We start from the raw sequence: 24,170 nt of genomic DNA on the forward strand, positions 1-24,170 counted from the left end.
CCAGGGATATTTTTAGGGATATTAGCACAGGTGAGTTGTGCAACTTCCAAATACAATATTGCAGGGATTATACAATACTCTGTATTGCAGAGATTAGGATTCCGCCCTGTCCTCGTTGCTTAATTTTGGAGGGAAAGATCAAAGAAGCAGGGAAAATTTTCCCCTTACGTCTGTGAACTTAATCAAGGCACAACCAAGCGTCCTTGTTGGAACCCTGTTTCATCAGATAATTTTTAAAGAAATCCCAGTTCACAGACATAAGGGAAAGTTCATTTATCATAACCATTGAATACAGACTACTAAAAACCAAGAGAAATATAGATACCGCGAAAGAGGTAGATGGAAGTCAAAAGGATATAAATAAGGGACACAAACCGGTATAGAGGATCGGAAAGAATGGGGAAAGTAGAAAAGTTTAAAGACGGAGGTCAATTCTTTCTAGGAATTTTGCATACAGATTATTTAAAATATGCTTTGTACTCCTGAAATGATTCTGTGTATTGGAAAAATGTGTGTTTTTGTGTTTTTTCTTTTTCAGTTTTCTGTTTTGTCTTTTTTTGGGGGGGTCTTTTTAAATCTTTATTTTTCACAGTTTCGATTTGTTTTGATAATGCACAGCCATTAAAGAATTTTGGAATAACATCTATAATGAATTTAAAAAAACTATTTAACTTTTCATTTAAGAAAAAACCTGACGCCTCCCTCCTGGGAATAATGTCACCAGAAATAAAAAAAGAAATGAGACCATTTTTTATGTACACAACAGTAACAGCCAGGATCTTAACTGCAAGAAACTGGAAAAGCGACAAAACACCTACAATAAATGAGTGGCAGGTCCAAATGATAGAATATTTACAGATGGCCATGATTACAGGGAGAATTAGAGGTTACCCAAAACAGAAAGTACAGAAAGAATGGAAAATCTTTAAAGAGTATCTGGGAAAACATTACAATAACAAATATCTCCTGGCAGAAATAGAATGATCCTTGTAAAAAACAAATATAATGTCTTTTGATATCTGACGAAAACAAAGAAAGCAATACAATAATTTGGAACTGTGTGTGAAAAAATAGTAGAAATAATAACACAATGAGTCTAATCGGAAGCCAAATGTGGTTTTTTTGTTTTGTTTTCTTTTCCTTTTTTTCTTTCTCTCTTATTCTTCCTCTTCTTTTTTCTTTTTTGTGCCTCCTTTCTTGGTCTTCCTCTCTTTGAGAAAGAGATAAAAAGTGTATTATGGAAACTTCAGTAACTTAAAGATGATGCTGTGTAATTTTTCAATTACTATTTATATATTGTTAAAATTGGTTAATTGGAATGAATTGATGTAGCAATTACTGTGTTTTTCCCCCTTTGTTATTGTTGAATTCTAAATAAAGTTAATAATAATAATAATAATAATAATAATAATAATAATAATAATAAAGGAGATGCCTGCATTGCATGGGGTCAGGCTGGATGACCCTTAGGGGTCCCTTTGGGCGAAAGCTCCCCATTGGCGCGGAGCCGCCACACCCTCCAGCGCCCTCACCTGCCACTCCAAAGGTGGCGCCGGGCCAGGTACGGCGACGCACGCGCGCCATGACGTCACTGGAGGGGCGCGGACCTCCCCTTAAAGGGCCCGCAGCGCGGCAGGTGAGAGGAGCTTCGCGAACAGCTGGGAGACGGAGGGGTTGCGGAGCGGGATCCCCGGAGCGCCGCCTGACACACCTGGGCTTAGGTGAGCAGCAGCAGAAGCAGCATCTGCGGGACGTGTGTGTGTGCGCGCGGGGGGGAGGCAAATGGGCGGCAGACACGTGTATGCCTGCGCTCGTGTGAATGCGAAGTTGCGTGTAGCGGGCAAGAGATGGGGAGAAAGGGTATTTCCCGCAGGAAGGAAGTTGTGTTGTTTTTTTCTCACGGGAAGCGTGCAAGGCAGGGAAGCAGGACAGGATAACAGAGCGAGCGTGCAAAGAAGAAAAAGAAGAAATTTAATGCAAATCCGTCCTCTTTGCACGCCGGGCACAGACGGCAGCAGCGGCTCCCTCCGAAAGCGAGGGGCAAGGGTGTGTTTTCTGTAGGAAGCAAGGAGCAAGAAGGCACCTCTTGAGCGTGCAAAGGGAAGGCAGTGTGGTGTAGCGGTTAGAGAGCTGGCGTAGGACCTGGGAGGCTTAACGCGGGGGCGGCCGAGCTCATCTTACTCAGAGTAGACCCATAGGAATCAATGGAGACAGTGTGGTGTAGCGATTAGACCGAGACCTGGGAGAGAGCAGGGTTCAAATCCCACCAGGAATCTCCTCTCAACCCGGGGTTGGGCTAGATGACCCTTGGAACCCCTTCTCACCCTACAATTTTTCTTTGAGAGAGGGAGAAGAACTTTTCCCTACCCGCTTTCTCAATGCCGTGCATAATTTTTAAAATTCCTAACCTGTCGCCTCTTGCTTAAGTCCCAAACGCTGCGCTCTTTCTTCATAAGGGTTTCGCTCCACCCCTCGATCATTTTAGTCGCCCTTTTCTGACCCCTTTCCAACTCTGCAATCTCCTTTTTGAGGTGAAGCGCGTGTGTGCGCTTGCACATTCACAAACAATTCCTCAACATAAGATCTCTGTGATCCCAGTTGATTAAAACAGCATCTTGCATGTTTTATAAGAACAAATTTAATTCTGAATCCGCCCTCTTTGCTAATCTTCTGCCCTCCAGATATTTTGGGCTACAGCTGGAGCAAACTGATTATTTGCTGCCTGCCTCGGTTTTCCTCCTCTGTAAAATGGGGGCAAAAGTTCTGGTCTGTTTTCTGGAGCCGTGTGGGTGGATAAATGCCAGGGCAGACCGCTGTTCTAGCTTTGATGCTTAAATAACATATTGCGTGTTCATTTAATTGAACTGGAGCCTTGAGCCGAAAACTTTATTTGGAGCAGGAGCGAAAGAGCAAACATTTCTTAGTGGTGGGATGCGAGCTTTGGAGCACATTTCTGAATGAGAAATGATTATTATTTATTGATTTATTAGATTTATATTCCGCCCTTCATCGGAGGATCAGTTCACGGCGTAAAAATACAAAATGGAAACACAAAATGCATAGTAAAGCAAAAGCAAAACAAATCCAATAACTCATCTCCCAATAATTTATTTCCATTTATTATTTGGTTATTACCTTATTTGTCTAGTTAAGGCAGCTTTTGCTAACCTGGTGCTCTCCAGATGTTTTCGATTAAGACTCCCATCAGCCCAGCTCCGAACATCTGGAGGGCAACAGTTTGACGAAGGCTGATTCAAGGCGTTTCTTCCGTGCTCTTCAGCCAAAAAGGTTTGCAACGTGACTTTCCTGCAGGCAATCAAAAGAACACAGGCTCACATTCTGAAAAATGCAGTCCGAAAGGAAACTGGGATGGGGAGGGAAGAGGAAAACCAGGAATCCTGGGTATCTATTTGCAAACTTACAAAGTAGCAACCAGCAGGAATGGAAACAGTTCAGAGAGAGGATGCTTTGAATGGAGCTGGTCTCTCAAGCACTGAGCCACTGAAGTGGTCTTGCTTGCCTTCTTTCATTAAAGGTAAAGGTAAAGGGACCCCTGACCATTAGGTCCAGTCGTGACCGACTCTGGGGTTGCGGTGCTCATCTCGCTTTACTGGCCGAGGGAGCTGGCATTTGTCCGCAGATGGCTTCCGGGTCGTGGGACGCGGGTGCCGCTGTGGGTTAAACCACAGAGCCTAGAACTTGCGGATCAGAAGGTCGGCGGTTCGAATCCCCATGACGGGGTGAGCTCCCATTGCTAGGTCCCTGCTCCTGCCAACCTAGCAGTTTGAAAGCACATCAAAGTGCAAGTAGATCAATAGGTACCGCTCCAGCGGGAAGGTAAACGGCGTTTCCATGCGCTGCTCTGGTTCGCCAGAAACGGCTTGGTCATGCTGGCCACATGACCCGGAAGCTAGTAAAAGGTAAAGGGACCCCTGACCATTAGGTCCAGTCATGGCCGACTCTGGGGTTGCGGTGCTCATCTCGCTTTACTGGCCGAGGGAGCTGGCGTACAGCTTCCGGGTCATGTGGCCAGCATGACTAAGCCGCTTCTGGTGAGCCAGAGCAGCGCATGGAAACGCCGTTTACCTTCCCACCGGAGAGGTACCTATTTATCTACTTGCACTTGGACGTGCTTTTGAGCTGCTCGGTTGGCAGGAGCTGGGACCGAGCAACGGGAGCTCACCCCGTCACGGGGATTCGAACCGCCGACCTTCCGATCGGCAAGTCCTAGGCCCCACGTAGAGTGAGTTACAGTAATCATGTCTGGAGGTGACCATCGCATGGATCACTGTGGCTAGGTCAGAGCGAGAAAGGTAAGCTAGCCTTTCCCACCTGGGAATCCCAGGTTGAAAGGTGCAGATCCGAGACCTGTGCTGTCCTCGGTCCTTGTCAGTCGCTGCTCCACCCTCCTTGGCAAATGTCCTCGGCCGCCCCATGGTCCTGTTGAGCAAGGAGCTGTGACGTCTCCTTGCAGGCTCCTCCTCTGTTGCAAGCCCAAAACTGCTCTCTCTTCACCTGAACAAAGTTGACAAACATCTCCTTTCTCCTGGACGAGTGGATCGGCCCACACACTTGACAATCAAGTCTTGCGTCCAAGCAGGAAAAGGAGCACTACTCACAGGCAAGCCTCCCAGATCTCGTCGTTGTGTCTCCTGGGCCGGACACTTCCTGGCAGAGTTCCTGCACATACACACACACTGACCCCACAGTGAATGCCAGCACAGCTTTGCTTGGGTGAGCTGGGAAGCTGTCTGTGTTTTGGGGTAGGACTATCCCAGGACAGGTGAGTGGAAACAGCTGGAATGGCAGCCGTCGGTCGATTTGTCTTTACCTGTGAGAAGCGCCTTGAATTTCAGGTTTCTGCACTTAGGCAGGAAGAACCAGGTGCACAAATATGAGATGGGGGACAACTGGCTTGCCAGCAGCGGATGCGAAAAGGATCTGGGGGTCTTTGTGGACCACAAGTTGAACAGGAGTCAACAGTGTGATGCAGCAGCAAAAAAGGCCAATGCTATTCTAGGCTGGGGGGACGCGGGGAACACTGTGGGTTAAACCACAGAGCCTAGGACTTGCTGATCGGAAGGTCGGTGGTTCGAATCCCCGCAACGGGGTGAGCTCTCGTTGTTTGGTCCCTGCTCCTGCCCACCTAGCAGTTCGAAAGCACGTCAAAGTGCAAGTAGATAAATAGGTACCACTCCGGCGGGAAGGTAAACGGTGTTTCCGTGTGTTGCTCTGGTTCGCCAGAAGCGGCTTAGTCATGCTGGCCACATGACCCGGAAGCTGTGTGCCGGCTCCCTTGGCCGATAAAGCGAGATGAGCACCGCAACCCCAGAGTCGGTCACGACTGGACCTAATGGTCAGGGGTCCCTTTACCTTTACCTTTTTATTCTAGGCTGCTTCAGAAGTATTATTATTATTATTAATTGGATTTATATACAGTGGTACCTCGGGTTAAGAACTTAATTCGTTCTGGAGGTCCGTTCTTAACCTGAAACTGTTCTTAACCTGAAGCACCACTTTAGCTAATGGGGCCTCCTGCTGCCGCGCGATTTCTGTTCTCATCCTGAAGCAAAGTTCTTAACCCGAGGTACTATTTCTGGGTTAGCAGAGTCTGTAACCTGAAGCGTCTGTAACCCGAGGTACCACTGTACTGCCCTATACCCGGATATCTCTGGGCGGTTCACAGGATAAGAAGTATAAGGAAGTCACAGTCCTACTCTCTTCTGCCTTGGTCAGTCCACACTTGGGAGTCCTGTGTCCGGTTCTGGGCTCCCCAGTTTAAAAAGGAAATTGACGAATTGGAACATGTGGGGGGGAAGGCAACCAAGATGATCAAGGACAGGGGTCAGCAAACTTTTTCAGCAGGGGGCCGGTCCACCGTCCCTCAGACCTTGTGGGGGGCCAGACTATATTTTGAAGAAAAAAATGAACGAATTCCTATGCCCCACAAATAACCCAGAGATGCATTTTAGATAAAAGGACACATTCTACTCATGTAAATGAGTAGAATCCGTGGGCCGGATTGAGAAGGTGATTGGGCCGCATCCTGATCATGGGTCTGGAAACCAAGCCTTATAAGGAACAGTTGAGGGAGCTGGATATGTTTATCCTGGAGAAACAGAGAGGGGAGAGGATAGCCATCTTCAAATACTTTAAGGGCCGTCACAGGGAAGACGGAGCAAAGCTTGTTTTCTCCTGCTCCGGAGTGTAGGACTCGAACCTGTGGTTTCAAGTTACAAGGAAGGAGTTTCCGACTCAACATCAGGAAGAACTTTCGGACAGCAAGAGCTGTTCCGCAGAGTCTCCCTCAGGAGATGGTGGACTCTCCTTCCTTGGGGGTTTCTGAGCAGAGGCTGGGTGGCCATCTGCCATGGATGCTTTAGTTGAGATTTTCGCATTTCAGGGGGTTGGACTAGATGACCCTTGGGGTCCCTTCCCTCTCTAGAATTCTGCGATTCTATGATTCACTGTCAGAGATAAGCCTCTGCCGATCAATTAGCCATGTGGATCTACGGCCACATGATCAGCACCCGAAAACGCTCTTCAGACCAAGCCCTGGAATTTTGCCTGGCTGGACAGGGCACCCTTGACCTCTAATAATGCCTCTTGCTGGATTTAGGTTTAAGCTACTGAAGGTAATGGGGCCCTTTATATGTCCAGCTGTCCTTCGTCAACAACAAATTGTCGCTGTTTTTTTTTTGTGTTGAATAGATGCTATATGGTAATTGATGGACCTAATAGGTATCTGACACGGGTGGCACTGTGGGTTAAACCACAGAGCCTAGGACTTGCCAATCAGAAGGTTGGTGGTTCGAATCCCCGCTATGGGGTGAGCTCCTGTTGCTCGGTCCCTGCTCCTGCCAACCTAGCAGTTTGAAAGCACGTCAAAGTGCAAGTAGATAAATAGGGACCGCTCCGGCGGGAAGGTAAACGGCGTTTCCGTGCGCTGCTCTGGTTCGCCAGAAGCGGCCTAGTCATGCTGGCCACATGACCCGGAAGCTGTACGCCGGCTCCCTCGGCCAATAAAGCGAGATGAGCGCCGCAACCCCAGAGTCAGCCACAACTGGACCTAATGGTCAGGGGTCCCTTTACCTTAACAGGTATCTAAAACCATTTGCCGTGCAACCAGTCCATGCAGAATGCAGGTACCCTATATATAGAAAGGAGGAAAGCCGTGATATTTTAGGGAGCAGGCTAGCAGCCGGGGCCCATGGCTTACATCATAGGAGCCGACACAACACCAAACACGGTTGCTGGTTCTATTTTGTTTTTTATCTTATATTTTGGAAATGTACATCCAGTTTTTTCCCTTTACATTTTTTGGGGCCCCCAAGAGAGTGGGGCCCTAAGCTATAGCTTGTTTAGCTTAAACATAAATCCTGCACTGGTCTGGAAGGAGGGTGCAGATGCTTGTGTGAATGTGCCTCTGAATCCCAGTGCCTGGGAATCACCTGTGGGCAGAGTGCTTCCTCCAGTCATCTGGCCTCCCATTGTGAGAGGGTCTGTCTAGGATTTGGCCTGAGGAATGGGGTTTTTTTGGGGGGGGGGAGCAGAGACAGAGGCAGTCAATCCGCTCAGCTGTCTGACTTCTAAGCAGTGGAGTCCTATCTGTGAGGACGAATGGGCAGCCGCAGCCCTCCGCCAGTCTCTACCTGCTTACTTACAACCAGTAGTGGAGTGTCTATTATTGCCATTGCTTCTAGCGCCATCTACTGTTAGCCTCCCTGCCTTTCATCCTACCAGTCCCCCTCTCCCTGGCTTCTAAGGTAGGTTTCAGGTGGGCTGTGTATTCACACACAGAAATGGCTGTTGCCCTGTACTTTCTTGGGCAATTAAACCATCACTTTTCTAACTCCACGGTTTCCGGGCATTTATCCATGGAATGAAGGTCAACAGAGACTGTGTTGTCTTTGCGATGTATGATTTCATTTGCACATACAGTCATACCTCGGGTTACAGACGCTTCAGGTTGTGTTTTTTGGGGTTACACACCCGCCGAAACCCAGAAGTACCAGAACGGGTTACTTCCAGGTTTCAGGGGTCGTGCATGTGCAGAAGCGCTAAATCGCACTTTGCGCATGCACAGAAGCACTGAATTGCAACTCGCGCATGCACAGATGCACCTCTGCGGGTTGTGAATGTGCTTCCCGCATGGATCACGTTCGCAAACTGAGCATCCACTGTACAGTGGTACCTTGGTTCTCAAACTTAATGTGTTCCGGAAGTCCGTTCCAAAACCAAGGCGCGCTTTCCCCTAGAAAGCAATGCAAAACGGATCAATCCGTTCCAGACTTTTAAAAACAACCCCTAAAGCAGCAATTTAACATGAATTTTGCTATCTAACGAGACCACTGAAACACAAAATGAAAGCAATAAACGATGAACTGCAGTCACACAATCAATCAATTGGTAGCTGAACCGGGTTCCACACAGTCACAAAAACAAAACAAAAAAGAGCCGCATAAACAAAAATGTAAAATAAGTAGCAAAAACAGTGTAACACTCAAATCGGAAGCGTAACACTCAAAACGGAGCACGTTCGGCTTCCAAAAAAAGTTTGCAAACCGGAACACTTACTTCCAGGTTTGCAGTGTTTGGGTTCCAAGTTGTTTGAGTCCCAAGGCTTTTGAGAACCAAGGGACCACTGTACAGTCATACCTCGGGGTACAAATGCTTCAGGTTGCGTTTTTTTTGGGTTACGGACCCGCCGAAACCCGGATGTACCGGAATGGGTTACTTCCGGGTTTCGGCGGTCGCGCATGCACAGAAGTGCTAAATCGCGCTTTGCACATGCGCAGAAGCACCGAATCGCAACCTGCGCATGCGCAAATGCGCCGCTGCGGATTGCGAACGCTCCAGGTTGCAAACACACATTCCACATAGATCACGTTCGCAACCTGAGCATCCACTGCACATAGTATGGAGAGGCTCACGATGTCAGATCCCAGAAGATCCTTCTTCTCCATTCAGATCCAGCACAGAGCAACCAGGTCTTTGTGTCTCCAACTTCCAGCGTGATTCCAGCTCAGCACACAGACAACACTCTGGCTGTTGTTCTCCTGCCTAGCAGATAGGCGAGGGGGTGGAAGGAAGGCCCACGCATCATTCTTGAAGCTTTTGCAAGAACGGGATGCTGATGAAGACATTGAAGTGGCCAACTTAGGTCAGTGTCTTGCAAAGAAACTTGTCTGGCCAGTTAGACAACTCCGTCTCTTAGACTCTAGCCCTTTCCAGGGAAGAGGACCTCAAGATTTGGATGGTGCTGTGGGAATCTTCCAGCCTGACCCTCCCCAAACCCACAATGATTTTTAAAAAAGAGGAATGCTTCAAAAGCACCAAATGGATAGAATATTTCCAGATTCCGTTTCCGAAGGCTACAATCTCTCCTGCGCAAAAAGGTTCAAGGAAAGGATAGCAACCGCCGAACTAAATAGTTTTCCTCCTGCCTGTTGGAACAGACCCAGCCGGTTTGCAGCACTGAGCCAGGGCCCAAGGGGTGAAGCAACCTCCTTGCAAAGTTAAGAGAGCTGTCAAACTAAACTTTGCACAAAAGCACATGACAAATTTACTTTGTTTTCTTTTTAAAAGAAAAATGCAAAGCGGCCTTAGGCAGAGAATCCAGAGGGGCGGAGGAGGCGCTTAAGATCTTTCGGAACGGGTTCCCCCCCACTAAAAATAACATACACACTTTATTTCTCTCACCGCCCTGACACACACATTTTTGTGATGCTGGCTCCCGGTTTTGATGAGCCTGCGGGCAAGACACCTTGACCGACTCGCTGAATTTATATCGATCCTTTATCTCCAAGGAGCTCAAGCTGGTGTAAATGGTTCTTCTTCCGCTCCTTATTTAACAGTCCTGCAAGGTAGGTTAGGCTGAGAGGCAGTGGTTTCTGGCCCTCAAGGTCACCCCAGGGAGTTTTGTGGTCATTTAGCAACTCCCTAGAGGTCCCGGGCCCTAAGGAAGTCAGATTAGCCTCAAGCAGAGGCAGGGCCTTCTCAGTGATGGCTCCGGCTGGTGGAACGCTCTGTCTCATGAGACCAGGGCCCTGCGGGATCTGATTTCTTTCTGCAGGGCCTGTAAGACAGAATTGTTCCACTTGGCCTTTGGCTTGGAATCAACTTGATCCCCTTCCCCTCTATCCTTTTTCCTTTCTCCTTCTGTGATGGAACTCCTACATGGGGACTTCCCTGGCTTTTTTCTGGCCCACATAGGACCAGTCTGGATAGTTGGCCTTGGTGAAGATTTGACGTTTTCATCCCCAAAAAGTTTTTGATTGGAGTTCCTACTGAAATGAGGCTGCATTTTAATGTTGTATTTTAATCTTGTTTTTAAGTTGTACAGTCATACCTCAGGATAAACAGGCTTCAGGATAAGTATTTTCGGGTTGCGCTCCGCGGCAATCCGGAAGTAACGGAGCACGTTACTTCTGAGTTTCGCCACTCACGCATGCACAGATGGTCAAAATGGTGTTGCGTGCATGCGCAGAAGCGGCGAAACATGACCCGCGCACGCGCAGACGTATCTTATGTTGTATTCAGGATGCGAACGGGGCTCTGGAACGTATCCCGTTCACATCCCGAGGTACCACTGTACTTTAATCAATTGTTTTTATACCTGGTGTTAGCTGCCCTGAGCCCGGTCTTGGCTGGGGAGTGTGGGGTATAAATAAAATTTATTATATTCTTATTATTATTTGAACCCTGGTCTCCAAGGGCCTAGTCTAGGGCTCTAACCACTGCACCACACTGTTTCCTTGAGAAGGTAAAGATCTGGCCAGAGGGGGCCCATCTAGTCCAGCCTCCTGTTCTCACAGTGGCCACCTAGATGCTTCAACGGGAAACCGACACGCAGGATTCGAACACAAGACCAACTCTCCGCTCCCATGTTTTCCAGCAGCTGGGATTCAGAAGCACTGCTGCCTCTGACTGTGGAGGCAGAACAGAGAAGTCCTGGCCGGCAGCCCTCTCCTCCCCCACAAATTTCTCCAATCCTGTTTTAAAACCGTCCAAGTAGGCGGCCATCCATGTCTCTTGTGGGAGGGAGTTCCATAGTCTAACCCTGTGCTGCGTGAAAAAAGGCTTCCTTTTATCTGTCCTGATAGGGCAGTGGGTAGTCCAGTTGGTTAGAGCACGGTGCTGAGAACGCCAAGGTTGCAGGTTTGATCCCCATATGGGACAGCTGAATCGCAGCGGGGTTGGACTAGATGATGCCCATGGGTCCCTTTCCGACGCTACAAAGTCTATGAAACTTCCAACACTCAGCATCGTTGAATGCCCACCGCTTTCTCACTATGAATTTATAAAGTCCCAAACTCTGCAAACTACAGTGGTACCTCTGGATCTGTTCCGGAGGCCCGTTCGCAACATGAAAAGAATGCAACCTGCAGCAGCGCATCTGCGCACATGCGGGTTGCGATTTGCTGCTTCCGCGCATGCGCGTGACGTCTTGCGCTTCTGTGCATGCGCGAGCAGCGAAACCTGGAAGTAACCCTTTCCGGTACTTCCGAGTCGCCGTGGGACGTAACCTGAAAGAACGTAACATGAAGCGGACTTAACGTGAGGTATGACTGTACTTCCTCATATGGGAGTCACTCCATCCTAAGAATAACAATGACAATGACAATTTTATTATTTCTACCCTGCCCATCTGGCTAGGTTTCCCCAGCCACTCTGGGCGGCTCCCAACATTGTATTAAAAACACAAGAAAACATCAAACATTAACAACTTCCCTAAACAGGGCTGCCTTCAGATGTCTTCTAAAAGTCAGATAGTTGTTGATTTGTATATTGATCACGTGGGCTGCTTGTTACAGAATCCACTGTGGGCTTTGCTAGGTCTCCGAACCTGCCCTTATCGCCAATGGCTTCTGCGACTTCGGTTCCTTATCATTCGCTACCACCTGCCTGTTTGCCAGGGAGAAAACGAAGGAGAAAACAGGCTGCGTTCCTTTTACCCCCGAGTTATTTTCATGAATAAAGCAACTGATAAATTTATTATTATTATTATTATTATTATTATTATTATTAATTAAGAACAATACCCCCAAAGTGATCTGCCCATCCCTGTTCTGGATCAGGGACGCAGGTGGCCCTGTGGTCTAAACCACTGAGCCTCTTGGGCTTGCCGATCGGAAGGTCGGCGGTTCGAATCCCCACGACGGGGTGAGCTCTCATTGCTCGGTCCCTGCTCCTGCCAACCTAGCAGTTCGAAAGCACGTCAAAGTGCAAGTAGATAAATAGGAACCACTCCAGCGGGAAGGTAAACGGCATTTCCATGCACTGCTCTGGTTCGCCAGAAGCGGCTTAGTCATGCTGGCCACACGACCTGGAAGCTGTACGCCGGCTCCCTCGGCCAGTAAAGCGAGATGAGCGCTGCAGCCCCAGAGTTGGTCACGACTGGACCTAATGGTCAGGTCAGGGGTCCCTTTACCTTTATCCCGGATGATCAGACGGGCAGCTAAATCTGACCTAAATGCTCATGATGGCACAACAGCCCCCACTAAAACAGGGATAGCTCAGTCGGCAGAGCATGAGACTCTTAAACTCAGGGCTGTGGGTTCAAGCCCCAGGTTGGGCAAAAGGGGGTTGGGATAGATGACCTTGGGGTGCCTTCCAGTTCTGGGATTCTGAATTCCAACTCCTGAGGGCAGCTGCTAGGTCAGGTGAAGCCAGCCCTGAAGGTTCACATGCATCCTTGAGAAAGAAATACAGTGGATCTGTTCTGGAGCCCCGTTCGCATCCTGAAGCAAACGTAACAAGCGACGGCGTGTCTGCACGTGTGTGGTTCGCATTTTACCACTTCCACGCATGCGTGTAATGTCATTTTGAGCGTCTGCGCATGCATGAGCGGCAAAACCTGGAAGTTACGCGGTCCGTTACTTCCGGGTTGCCACGGACCGCAACTCGAATGCGCTCAACCCAAAGCACATTCAGCCCGAGGTATGACTCTTTTCACTAAGCTTTCTTCTTCTTCTTCTTCTTCTTCTTCTTCTTCTTCTTCTTCTTCTTCTTCTTCTTCTTCTTTCCTTTGGCGATCCCTCGTAGCCAAGTAAGATTGTCTTCCATGAACACGGTTTGAACAGTGAGTCCGTAAGTGACTGCGGAGGCCAATTCTGGATCCACACGTCCTTCCACAGTGGGGACATTGGTTTCCGGGTGGGAGTTGATCCCGGTGTGGGTTTGCCAAGTGTGCCTTCCTCTTAGCACGTTTCTTTAAAAATGGAAAGCGTAATGCTGGTGGTCAACAAAAGAGGTTTAAAGACTCTCTCAAGGCAAATCTAAAAAAAAAAGTAGTATAAACACCGACAACTGGGAAACACTGGCCTGCAAGCGCTCCAGTTGGAGAACAGCCTTTCCCAAAGGTGTCATGGGCTTTGAAGACACTCGAACTCAGGACGCAAGGGAGAAACGGTAGTGGCACCTGCCCTGTGGAACACCCTCCCATCAGATGTCAAAGAGATAAAACAACTACATGACTTTTAGAAGACATCTGAAGGCAGCCCTGTTCAGGGAAGTTTTTAATGTGTGACATTTTAATGCGTTTTTAATCTTTGTTGGAAGCCGCCCAGAGTGGCTGGGGAAACCCAGCCAGATGGGCGGAGTACAAATAATAAAATAATATTATTGTTGTCATTGTTATTATTATAAGAGGAAGGCACGCTTGACAAATCCACACTGTGATCAACTCCCACCCGGAAACCAATGTCCCCACTGTGGAAGGACGTGTGGATCCAGAATTGGCCTCCACAGTCACTTACGGACTTACTGTCCAAACCATGTTAATGGAAGACAATCTTACTCGGCTACGAGGGATCGCCAAAGAAGCAGCAGCACGTTTCTCCCTTGCGTCCTGAGTTCGAGTATCTTCAAAGCCCAATGATACCTTTGGAAAAGGCTGTTCTCCAATTGGCGCATTCACAGGCCAGTGTTTCCCAGTTTTCAGTGTTTATACTACATTTTTTTAGATTTGCCTTGAGAGAGTCTTTGAACCTCTTTTGTTGACCACCAGCATTACGCTTTCCATTTTTAATTTTGGAATAGAATTGTTGCTTTGGAAGACAATCATCAGGCATCCACACAACATGACCGGTCCAACGAAGTTGATGTTGAAGAATCATTGCTTCAACACAGGTGATCTTTGCTTCTTCCAGTACACTGGTATTAGTTTGCCTGTCTTCCCAAGTGATGTGTAAAATATTTTGGAGACACCATTGATGGAATCTTTCGAGAAGTTGGAGATGGCATTTATAAGTGGTCCATGTTTCACAGGCATACAGTAAGGTTGGTAGTGCAGTAGCTTTGTAAACAAGCATTTTGGTTTCCCTGCAAATGTCCTGGTCCTCAAACACTCTGCACTTCAATCGGGAGAAAGCTGACCAGTACAACAGCCCTGTAGGGTAGTCCAGTATGGCAAGGTGCGCCAGTCGACCCTGGTCACACCCCACACACCCAACCCTGGGATGCAGTGAGTCAGCATCTTGGGCTGCCTGCGCAAACGCAACAAGAATTGCCACATCGGTATGGCTATGTCAAAACACGGAAGGAAAATGAGCTTTGTTTGCTGAATTGCAGGTGGCAACATTTCCTGGGGGAGGGCTGGGCAGCACGTGCGAGACACCCTTGACTGGCAGCTTGGGTAAAGAGTCACACGATATTTGGGTTGCACCTGACAGCAGTTCCCACTCCCTCCGCTCCTTCCCTGTCTCTCTTTGCCCCCTACTGATTTTCCGAAGGGGCTGAGAGAGGACTTAGGATGATACCTGCGGAATTAGGAACAGGTGCCAGGACCAGAGGGTTAATTTATATATGTGTGTTGTTTTTGTTTAGTCGTTTAGTCGTGTCTGCCTCTTCGTGACTCCCTGGACCAGAGCACGCCAGGCACTCCTGTCTTCCACTGCCTCCCACAGTTTGGTCAAACTCATGCTGGCAGCTTGGAGAACACTGTCCCACCATCTTGTCCTCCGTCGTCCCCTTCTCCTTGTGCCCTCCATCTTTCCCAACATCAGGGTCTTTTCCAGGGAGTCTTCTCTTCTCATGAGGTGGCCAGAGTATTAGAGCCTCAGCTTCAGGATCTGTCCTTCCAGTGAGCACTCAGGGCTGGTTTCCTTCAGAATGGAGAGGTTTGATCTTCTTGCAGTCCATGGGACTCTCAAGAGTCTCCTCCAGCACCAGAATTCAAAAGCATCCATTCTTTGGCGATCAGCCTTCTTTGTGGTCCAGCTCTCACTTCCATACATCACTACTGGGAAAACCAGAGCTTGAACTATACAGACCTTTATACATATATATATATATACACACACACACACACACAGACACAGACACACACACACATATATATATATATACACACATTTTTATTAGTTTTTTAACATATCATTTTCAACGGTAATTAAACATACTTTTACATCTTATTCAGTTTTTTTTACTTCCATCAGTCCTGTCTGAAAATTTCCCAATCTAATCTCCTAGTATGCATTTCTTATCTTCCCTATCACATTTCAAACTCATAACCAATATCTCTGTCTTTTTCTACTTCGTAACACTTCGTATATTTCTCCTTACAAAACTTTTTGTACTAGCGTAAATTGTTGATTACAGTTGCTCTACAAATAATTCATATACTTCTTCCACTCTTCTGTATAGTGGGTTAAATTCTAGCCATCTTCACACCATACATTTAAAGCGCGATCAGGGCCGGATTGAGGTTTGATGCGGCCCTCAGCTCCCGAAGGCCATGGGGCCCCTTATATGTCCAGCTGTCCTTTGTCCACAACAAATTGTCGCTGTTTTTTGTGTTGAATATATGCTATACGGTAATTTGTGGATACTCATAGGTGTCACACCTGTGTAGAAGCAATTTCCGGCATCTGGGCATGTGTAGAAGTGATTTCCGCACTGCGGACATGCGCAGACATGATTTCCGACGTCTGAGCATGCGCAGAAGCGATTTCCAGAGCCGTGGAAGAGAGTCCCTGCGCCGTACTGCACCAGTTTAGCACAGCGCACCAGGATTCGCCGAGCGGGCGGCTCGGTTACGGAGCGGCTTGTGGGCCAGTTAAATGGCCTCTGTGGGTCGCTTTTGGCCCATGGGCTGCACGTTGCCGACCCCTGAGCCAAATCCATGAAGTTCATTGTAGAATCGCAGAGTTGGATGGGAGCAGGAGACTCATCCAGCCCAACTCCCTGAAGTGCAGGGAACGTTTGCGCAACGCAGGACTCGAACCCACGGCCATGAAATTAAGAGTCTAATGCTGTACCAGCTGTCGTGAATGGTTTTAGTTTATTGGTCTTTCTTTTTTAAGAAATCACAATTAAACTTACCATAAAACAAAAAGCCATCTAGCCATCATAGCCTCCTGTGGAAGGGAGTTCCATAAGTTAACATCAGAGCATCAGAAGAGACTTTGGCATCAGCCCACGGTTTCCAGCAACTTTGTGGAGGTAGAGAACATACCCTCCAACATGTATTTGATGAAAATAGGGACGTCCTAAGGAAAAGCAGGACATTCTGGGATCAAATCAGAAACTGGGATGGCTTCTTTAAATCTGGGACTGTCCCTGGAAAACAGGGACACTTGGAGGGGTCTGAGGGTATAGCCATTGCTGTTCTTCATGCCATATATCCTTAAATACGCCACCTTAATTCCCTTCTGCTTGGGACCCGTGGAACCTCTTCCTGCCCTGAAACTGGAGTGCTGTGTAGCAATACAATCATACCTCATGTTATGTTTGCTTCAAGTTGAGCGTTTTCAGGTTGCATCCCGCGCTAACTGGGAAGTACCGGAAAGGGTTACTTCTGGGTTTTGCCTCTCGCGCATGCACAGACGCGCAAAATGATGTCATGCGCAGAAGCGGCGAATCGCGACCCGTGCACTTGCAGACATGGGTTGCATTCCTTTCAGGTTGGGAACGGGCCTCCGGAACGGATCCCGTTCGCAGCCAGAGGTACCACTGTATCTATACAGTAGTACCTTGGTTCTCAAACTTAATCTGTTCTGGAAGTCCATTCCAAAACCAAAGCGTTCCAAAACCAAGGTGCGCTGCTTTTCTATAGAAAGCAATGCAAAATGGATCTGTTCCCGGCTTTTAAAAACAACCCCTTAAAGAGCAATTGAACATGGATTTTGCTATCTAACGAGACCATCGATCCATAAAATGAAAGCAATAATGTATTGCGGTCACACAATCAATCAATCATTAGCTGAACTGGGTTCCACACAGTCACATAGCTGTCAATGTTTCTCTTTTTTTAAGGGAAATCCCCTTATTCCGAATAGGGTTCCTCTCAAGAAAAGGGAAACGTTGACAGCTATGCACAGTCACAAAAACAAAACAAAAAGAGCCACAAAAACGCAAAATAAATAGCAAAAACAGACAGACCTAAGTTTAACACTCAAATTGGAAGCGTGACACTCAAAACAGAGCATGCTCGGCTTCCGAAAAAAGTTTGCAAACTGGAACACGTACTTCCAGGTTTGCAATGTCCGAGCACCAAGGCGTTTGAGAACCAAGGTGCCACTGTATAATTATTTTCCCCTGAATTTCATCTCTCCTGCTGAGACGGCTCGCAAACCACAGCCTTGAACTGGAGACCCCACCTTTTGTGGCTCCAAGAGCTGAAATCATAATCCTCCGAGACCCGCCGGAGTCTAATTAGCAGGGGAGAATGAGATGTTCTCTAGGAAATCTTCCCCGCTGGCAGAGATGCTGCAGTTTGTTTACCAAGCCTGGCATCGGAGAGACCCGAAAGCAGAGCTAGGTGCCAACCTGAGAGCCCCAGGGAACCTTCAACGGCTGCTGGAAAAACCTACAGAGCAGAAATAAAATGCCAGGCAGTGAATTGCGATTGAGGAAGGCAGGGTGACTTCACACCTACGTTGGAAGCACCCAGGGAGGAGAGAGAAGAGGGGGCGGATCTTGGCGAAATGTGGACCCCAAGGCCTCTCATGAGACCGGAAGAGGGTGCTGGATCAGGCCAATGGCCCATCTAGTCCAGCACCCTGTTCTCACAAGCAGGATCCGAGCACAAGAGTTGGAAGGGGTTCCCAGGGTCATCCAGCCCAACCCGCCTTGCGGTGGCTGCAACGGGCAGTGGTGAAATCAAGCCTGATGAGGAACGGTTGAAGGAGCTGGGTAGGTTTCGCCTGGAAAAGAGGAGACCGGGAGAAGATTCATATCTGAACGAGGAGTCTTCTTCTGATATGTGATGGGGTTGCCGCATGGGAGAGGGAGCAAGCTTGTTTTCTCCTGCTCTGGAGGGCAGGACTCGAACCGGTGGCTTCAAGTTACGAGAAAGGAGATTCCAGCTGAACATCAGGAATGACTTTCTGATAGGAAGGGCTGTTTGGCTGTGGGGCGGAAGGTGGTGGGCTCTCCTTCTTGGGGGGGGGGGTTTAAGCAGAGGTTGGGGGGCCATCTGTCATGGATGTTTCAGTTGAGATTCCTGCATTGAAGCGGGTTGGACTAGATGACCCTCAGGGACCCTTTTAACTCTACAATTCCATGGTTCTAGGATTAAGCGGTCTGCCAAGACCCTTGGGAGCTTTCAAAAGTGGTCTATGGAGGGGGAAGCGTTTGGAATAATAATAATAATAATAATAATAATTTATTATTTGTACCCCGCCCATCTGGCTGGGTCTCCCCAGCCACTCTGGGCGGCTTCCAACAAAGATGAAAAATACACTAAAAAATGTCACATATTAAAAACTTCCCCAAACAGGGCTGCCTTCAGATGCCTTCTGAATGTCAGGTAGTTGTTTATCGCTTTGACATCTGACGGGAGGGCGTTCCACAGGGCGGGCACCACCACCGAAAAGGCCCTCTGCCTGGTTCCCTGTAACTTGGCCTCTCGCAGCGAGGGAACCGCCAGAAGGCCCTCGGAGCTGGACCTCAGTGTCCGGGATGGACGATGGGGGTGGAGACGCTCCTTCAGATATACTGGACCGAGGCCATTTAGGGCTTTCAAGGTCAGCACCAACACTTTGAATTGTGCTCGGAAACGTCCTGGGAGCCAATGTAGGTCTTTCAAGACCGGTGTTATATGGTCTCGGCGGCCGCTCCCAGTCACCTGTCTAGCTGCCGCATTCTGGATTAGTTGTAGTTTCCGGGTCACCTTCAAAGGGAGCCCCACGTAGAGCGCATTGCAGTAGTCCAAGCGGGAGATAACTAGAGCATGCACCACTCTGGCGAGACAGTCTGCAGGCAGATAGGGTCCCAGCCTGCGTACCAGATGGAGCTGGTAAACAGCTGCCCTGGATACAGATTTGACCTGTGCCTCCATGGACAGCTGTGAGTCCAAAATGACTCCCAGGCTGCGCACCTGGTCCTTCAGGGGCACAGTTACCCCATTCAGGACCAGGGAATCCTCCACACCTGCCTGCCTCCTGTCCCCCAAAAACAGTACTTCTGTCTTGTCAGGATTCAACCTCAATCTGTTAGCCCCCATCCATCCTCCAACCGCCTCCAGACACTCACACAGGACCTTCACCACCTTCACTGGTTCTGATTTAAAAGAGAGGTAGAGCTGGGTATCATCCGCATACTGATGAACACCCAGCCCAAACCTGCGTGGAAACCACGGATCTGATTTTTGCGTGTCAGAAATGCAGCTTATAGGACATAACTCAGTCTCCCATCCTTTGTTCTGCCCTGCCTGAAAGGCTGTCCTTCAGGGTTCAAAAGGTTGACGCATCCCTGGCTTAGAAGAAGTCACATCCTTTGACCTGGATTTCTTCTTTATTGGGGTGGTAGTTCGTCAAGTGATTAAAAGGCTGCAAGGCAACGGCTCTTCCTGTGATTCTTTTAATTACACCAGCCTGAAAAGGTAGAATCAGAGGACTTGATTGGGCTTTGGCAAGAGGAAGTGAGTCAACAAGAAAAAGAGCGAGTCGGACTTGTTCTCTGGCACACGACACCAGCCTAATAAAGACTCCTCTCTCCCCAGAGCTAGAAACAGGATTTATTCCACTCTGCTCCAACCACTGGACGACACTGCCTCTTCCAGAGCTGAGAAGAGGTCCAGGGAGTTTGCCTCCATCCGGCCATCTACTTGAGCAAAGCAGAAATCTGCCGCAGCAAATCAGTGGTAAGGAACTCCTTTTGCTCATGTTTGGATGGGAAGCAGACTAAAGGACAGGATTCTAACTAGGGCTGGGAGATATTTGGTTTTCAAACAGATCACCAGCTAAACGTCGCAATATACAAATATATCACGATATCTGAAAAAAGGATGGAACTACGTAGAGGCAAACAGCAGGGCTGGGCGATATCTGGTTTTTTTATTTGTGATATATCACCCACTAAACGTTGCAATATATGGGACGCGGGTGGCGCTGTGGGTAAAACTGCAGTGCCTAGGGCTTGCCGATTGCATGGTTGGCGGTTCGAATCCCCGTGGCGGGGTGAGCTCCTGTCTTTCAGTCCCAGCTCCTGCCAACCTAGCAGTTCGAAAGCATGTCCAAGTGCAAGTAGATAAATAGGTACCGCTTTATAGCGGGAAGGTAAACGGCGTTTCCGTGTGCTGCGCTGGTGCTGGTTGGCCAGAGCAGCTTCGTCACGCTGGGCACGTGACCCGGAAGTGTCTCCGGACAGCGCCGGCTCCCGGCCTCTTGAGCGAGATGGGCGCACAACCCTAGAGTCAGTCACGACTGGCCCGTACGGGCAGGGGTACCTTTAAACGTCGCAATATACAGATATATCACGATAATCTGAAAAAAGGTTGGAACTGTGTACACTGGTACCTTGATTGTCAAATTGCTTGGCTCCCGAACAAATCGGTTCCCAAACGCCACAAACCCTGAAGTGAGTGTTCCAGTTTGTGAACATTTTTTTGGAAGCTGAACGTCCGACGCAGCTTCCGATTGAGTGCAGGAAGCTCTTGCAGCCAATCGGAAGCTGCGCCTTGATTTTCGAACTCCCTGGAACGGATTACGTTCACAGTCAAGGTCCCACTGTACTCATTTTTACATCCTTAAGATATAAATGACTTCCCTTCTTCTCTTTCCATGGTTCATTTTACATATCATGTTGTTCTTGTTGAGTCGTTTAGTCGTGTCCGCCTCTTTGTGACCCCCTGGACCAGAGCACGCCAGGCACTCCTGTCTTCCTCTGCCTCCCGCAGTTTGGTCAAACTCATGCTGGCAGCTTGGAGAACACTGTCCCACCATCTCGTCCTCCGTCGTCCCCTTCTCCTTGTGCCCTCCATCTTTCCCAACATCAGGGTCTTTTCCAGGGAGTCTTCTCTTCCCCTTAGGGGGCCAAAGTCTTGGAGTCTCAGCTTCAGGATCTGTCCTTCCAGTGAGCACTCAGGGCTGATTTCCTTCAGAATGGAGAGGTTGGATCTTCTTGCAGTCCATGGGACTCTCAAGAGTCTCCTCCAGCACCAGAATTCAAAAGCATCCATTCTTCAGCGATCAGCCTTCTTTATGGTCCAGCTCTCACTTCCATACATCACTTCCATACATCACTGTTTACATATCATAAATCCCTGCATATTTTACAAAAACTATACCATTCAGTATTCCATTACTGCATCCATCAAAACTTGTTTACACTGTTGAATTTATCTTAATGCTGCCAGCATTTTCCGCTGTGCAAAATTATTTCCCATATATTCAATCAATGGTTTTCCAATCTTCTCTAAACGTACGTTCTTCTTCTTCTCTTATTCTGTATGTTAAGTCTGCGAGTTGCGCCTATTTGGTCATCTTAAGATGCCATTCTTCTTTGGTCGCTCGTTTTCCCTTTTTTGGGCTAACAAAACACGGGCCGCAGTAGCAGCACACATAAACAACCTTTTCTGACACCTGGGAATTTCAGCTTGAATGTATCGGGAAATTTTTAACGCCTAATGTTTTGCAATTTTTTTGTGCTGTAAGCTGCCCAGAGGGACATGGGTGGCGCTGTGGGTTAAACCACAGAGCCCAGGACTTGCCGATCAGAAGGTTGGCAGTTCGAATCCCCGTGACGGAGTGAGTTCCTGTTGCTCGGTCCCTGCTCCTGCCAACCTAGCAGTTTGAAAGCATGTCAAAGTGGAAGTAGATAAATAGGTATCGCTCCGGCGGGAAGGTAAACGGCGTTTCCGTGCGCTGCTCTGGTTCGCCAGAAGCAGCTTAGTCCTGCTGGCCACATGACCCGGAAGCTGTACGCCGGCTCCCTCAGCCAATAAAGCGAGATGAGCGCCGCAACCCCAGAGTCGGCCACGACTGGACCTAATCTTCAGGGGTCCCTTTACCTTTAAGCCAGCCAGAGTGGCTGGGGAAACCCAGCCAGATGGGTGGAGTATAAATAATAATAATAATAATAATAATAATAATAATAATAATAATAATAGACAAATGCCCCCCTGTCCCCCATCTGTCCCACGCAGGTCGCCAGCCATGGGGAGCCCCGGGGAGCCTCTGAGCCGCTTCTGGCGCTGGTACATCTATGCCATCCACGGCTACTTCTCGGAAGTGATGTTCACGGCCGCCTGGTCCTTTGTGGTGGACCGGGACTGGAAGTTCCAGGGGGTGACCAGCGTGTGGGCCCTCTTCATCTACGGGACCTGCGGCCTGGCCCTCGAGCGCCTCTACGTCCTGCTCAAGGGCCGCAGCTTCCTGGTGACCCGCTGCGCCATCTACACCCTGTGCATCTACCTCTGGGAGTTCTCCACCGGTTATGCGCTGCAATGCTTCAACGCCTGCCCCTGGGACTACAGCCACTACCGGTACAACTTCATGGGCCTCGTCACCCTGGAGTATTGTCTCTTCTGGTTCGTCGGCGCCCTCCTGCTGGAGAAAATCGTCATCCGCAACGCCCTGCGGCTCAGGCTGGATCCGGCCGGTAGCACCCAAGGGCGCCCCTTCCCCAGGTTCGAACTGAAAGATGACTGAGTTCGGGGTAGCTCTGGATGGAGAGAAAACCAGGGAGATTTAAGATCCCGGACAGTCATACTCCATCTTTTTCTTCCTTTGGACTAATCGGCGGAGGAGGCGGCTATCACAATGGCCACACTCTTCCTCCGCGGTCAAGCGATGCTCCTGAAGGCCCGTTGCTGGAAGCCGCAGGCGGGGAGAGTTGTTCTTGCACTCAGGTCCCACTTCCGGGTTTCCGGCAGCTTGGCCACAGGGTGTTGGGCTGGCTGGGCCCCTGAAATATACTCGGAGTCGAGAGTGGATTTCATGCTCTTTATTCAGCTCATAGTGGTGAGGAGGAATGGAAGTTCCCCCGAAATGTCTGCTTTATATACATAATTTACACAATGGGCCCCACGTGATTGGCTAATTCCGGGATTCTCCTGTAGGCCAATCAAGTTGCGGATTCACTTCCACCCGGAGTTGGATTGGGTGGCTCCTGCAGACCAATCAGACTGCTGCATTCTGGGTCCTATTGTTCTAGGACCAATCAGACTGCTGCATTCTGGATCCTATTGTTCTAGGACCAATCAGACTGCTGCGCTCTGAATCCTATTGTTCTAGGACCAATCAGACTGCTGCATTTTGGATCCTATTCAACTCAGTGCATAACAGCCCCGATCCAGCAGACTTTTTCTTCTTCTTTGCAATATACCCCAAGCCTTGCTTTCCCTCCTTGCAAGGCGAGGGGCAAAGAGTGCCTGAACCCTTCCGACTTTGAGTTTGAGCCATGGATTCGAATCCTCCCCCACCAGCCACTGGGTGACCCTGGACTCTGGTGACGGTCTCCCGCTTTCACCTACCTCACAGGCTTGCCGTGAGAAGAAGGCAGTAAACACCGCGATCCTGGAGCCGTGGCGGAAAGGGGTCTCGTGGGATCGGAAGGATCGAACCCAGGACTTCCGCAGGCCAGGCAAATGCTCTAACCACTGAGCCACAGCTGTCCCCCTGGGATCATAGACTTGCAAGCGTTTCAACCCCCTCATACAATGAGCTAATCTCTCAGCGGAGAGCAACACTGGGAGCTGGGTCCGTTTAGCTCATATTGTCAACACTGGGCAGCATCGGATCTGCAGGAGTTCAGCGGGAGACTTTTCCAGCCCTGCCTGGGGATTTCTTATTATTTCTATTTATTTATTAAATATGCTGCTGTGGAATGAATTTGGGTCCTGTTCCTGTATGCGCAGCAGTCGCAACAGCCCTGATTCGCGGCTCGCCCCCTAAAAATATACCAAGATGCCAGATTCTGAAAAAGGGATGGTTTAATAGACA

The 24,170-nt window shown here is 48.9% G+C and overlaps 1 protein-coding gene across 2 annotated transcripts; it reads left to right on the forward strand.

Annotated features, from left to right (window-relative positions):
- The first annotated feature begins 1,635 nt into the window (after positions 1-1,635).
- On the forward strand, positions 1,636-24,158 carry LOC128418197 (transmembrane protein 229B-like). 2 transcript variants are annotated; one of them, XM_053397639.1, is made up of 3 exons: positions 1,636-1,721; positions 19,949-20,089; positions 22,373-24,158. In XM_053397639.1, exon 3 carries the CDS (start codon positions 22,383-22,385, stop codon positions 22,875-22,877), a length of 495 nt encoding a protein of 164 aa, XP_053253614.1. In that variant the 5' UTR covers positions 1,636-1,721; positions 19,949-20,089; positions 22,373-22,382; the 3' UTR covers positions 22,878-24,158. The 2 variants fall into 2 exon arrangements, with proteins under 2 accessions (XP_053253614.1, XP_053253615.1); XM_053397640.1 differs by lacking the exon at positions 1,636-1,721 and having other exon boundaries at positions 19,580-20,089.
- Positions 24,159-24,170: the final 12 nt, after the last annotated feature.

This window comes from Podarcis raffonei, chromosome 8 (assembly GCF_027172205.1).
Source record: "Podarcis raffonei isolate rPodRaf1 chromosome 8, rPodRaf1.pri, whole genome shotgun sequence".
Taxonomy (NCBI): domain Eukaryota; kingdom Metazoa; phylum Chordata; class Lepidosauria; order Squamata; family Lacertidae; genus Podarcis; species Podarcis raffonei.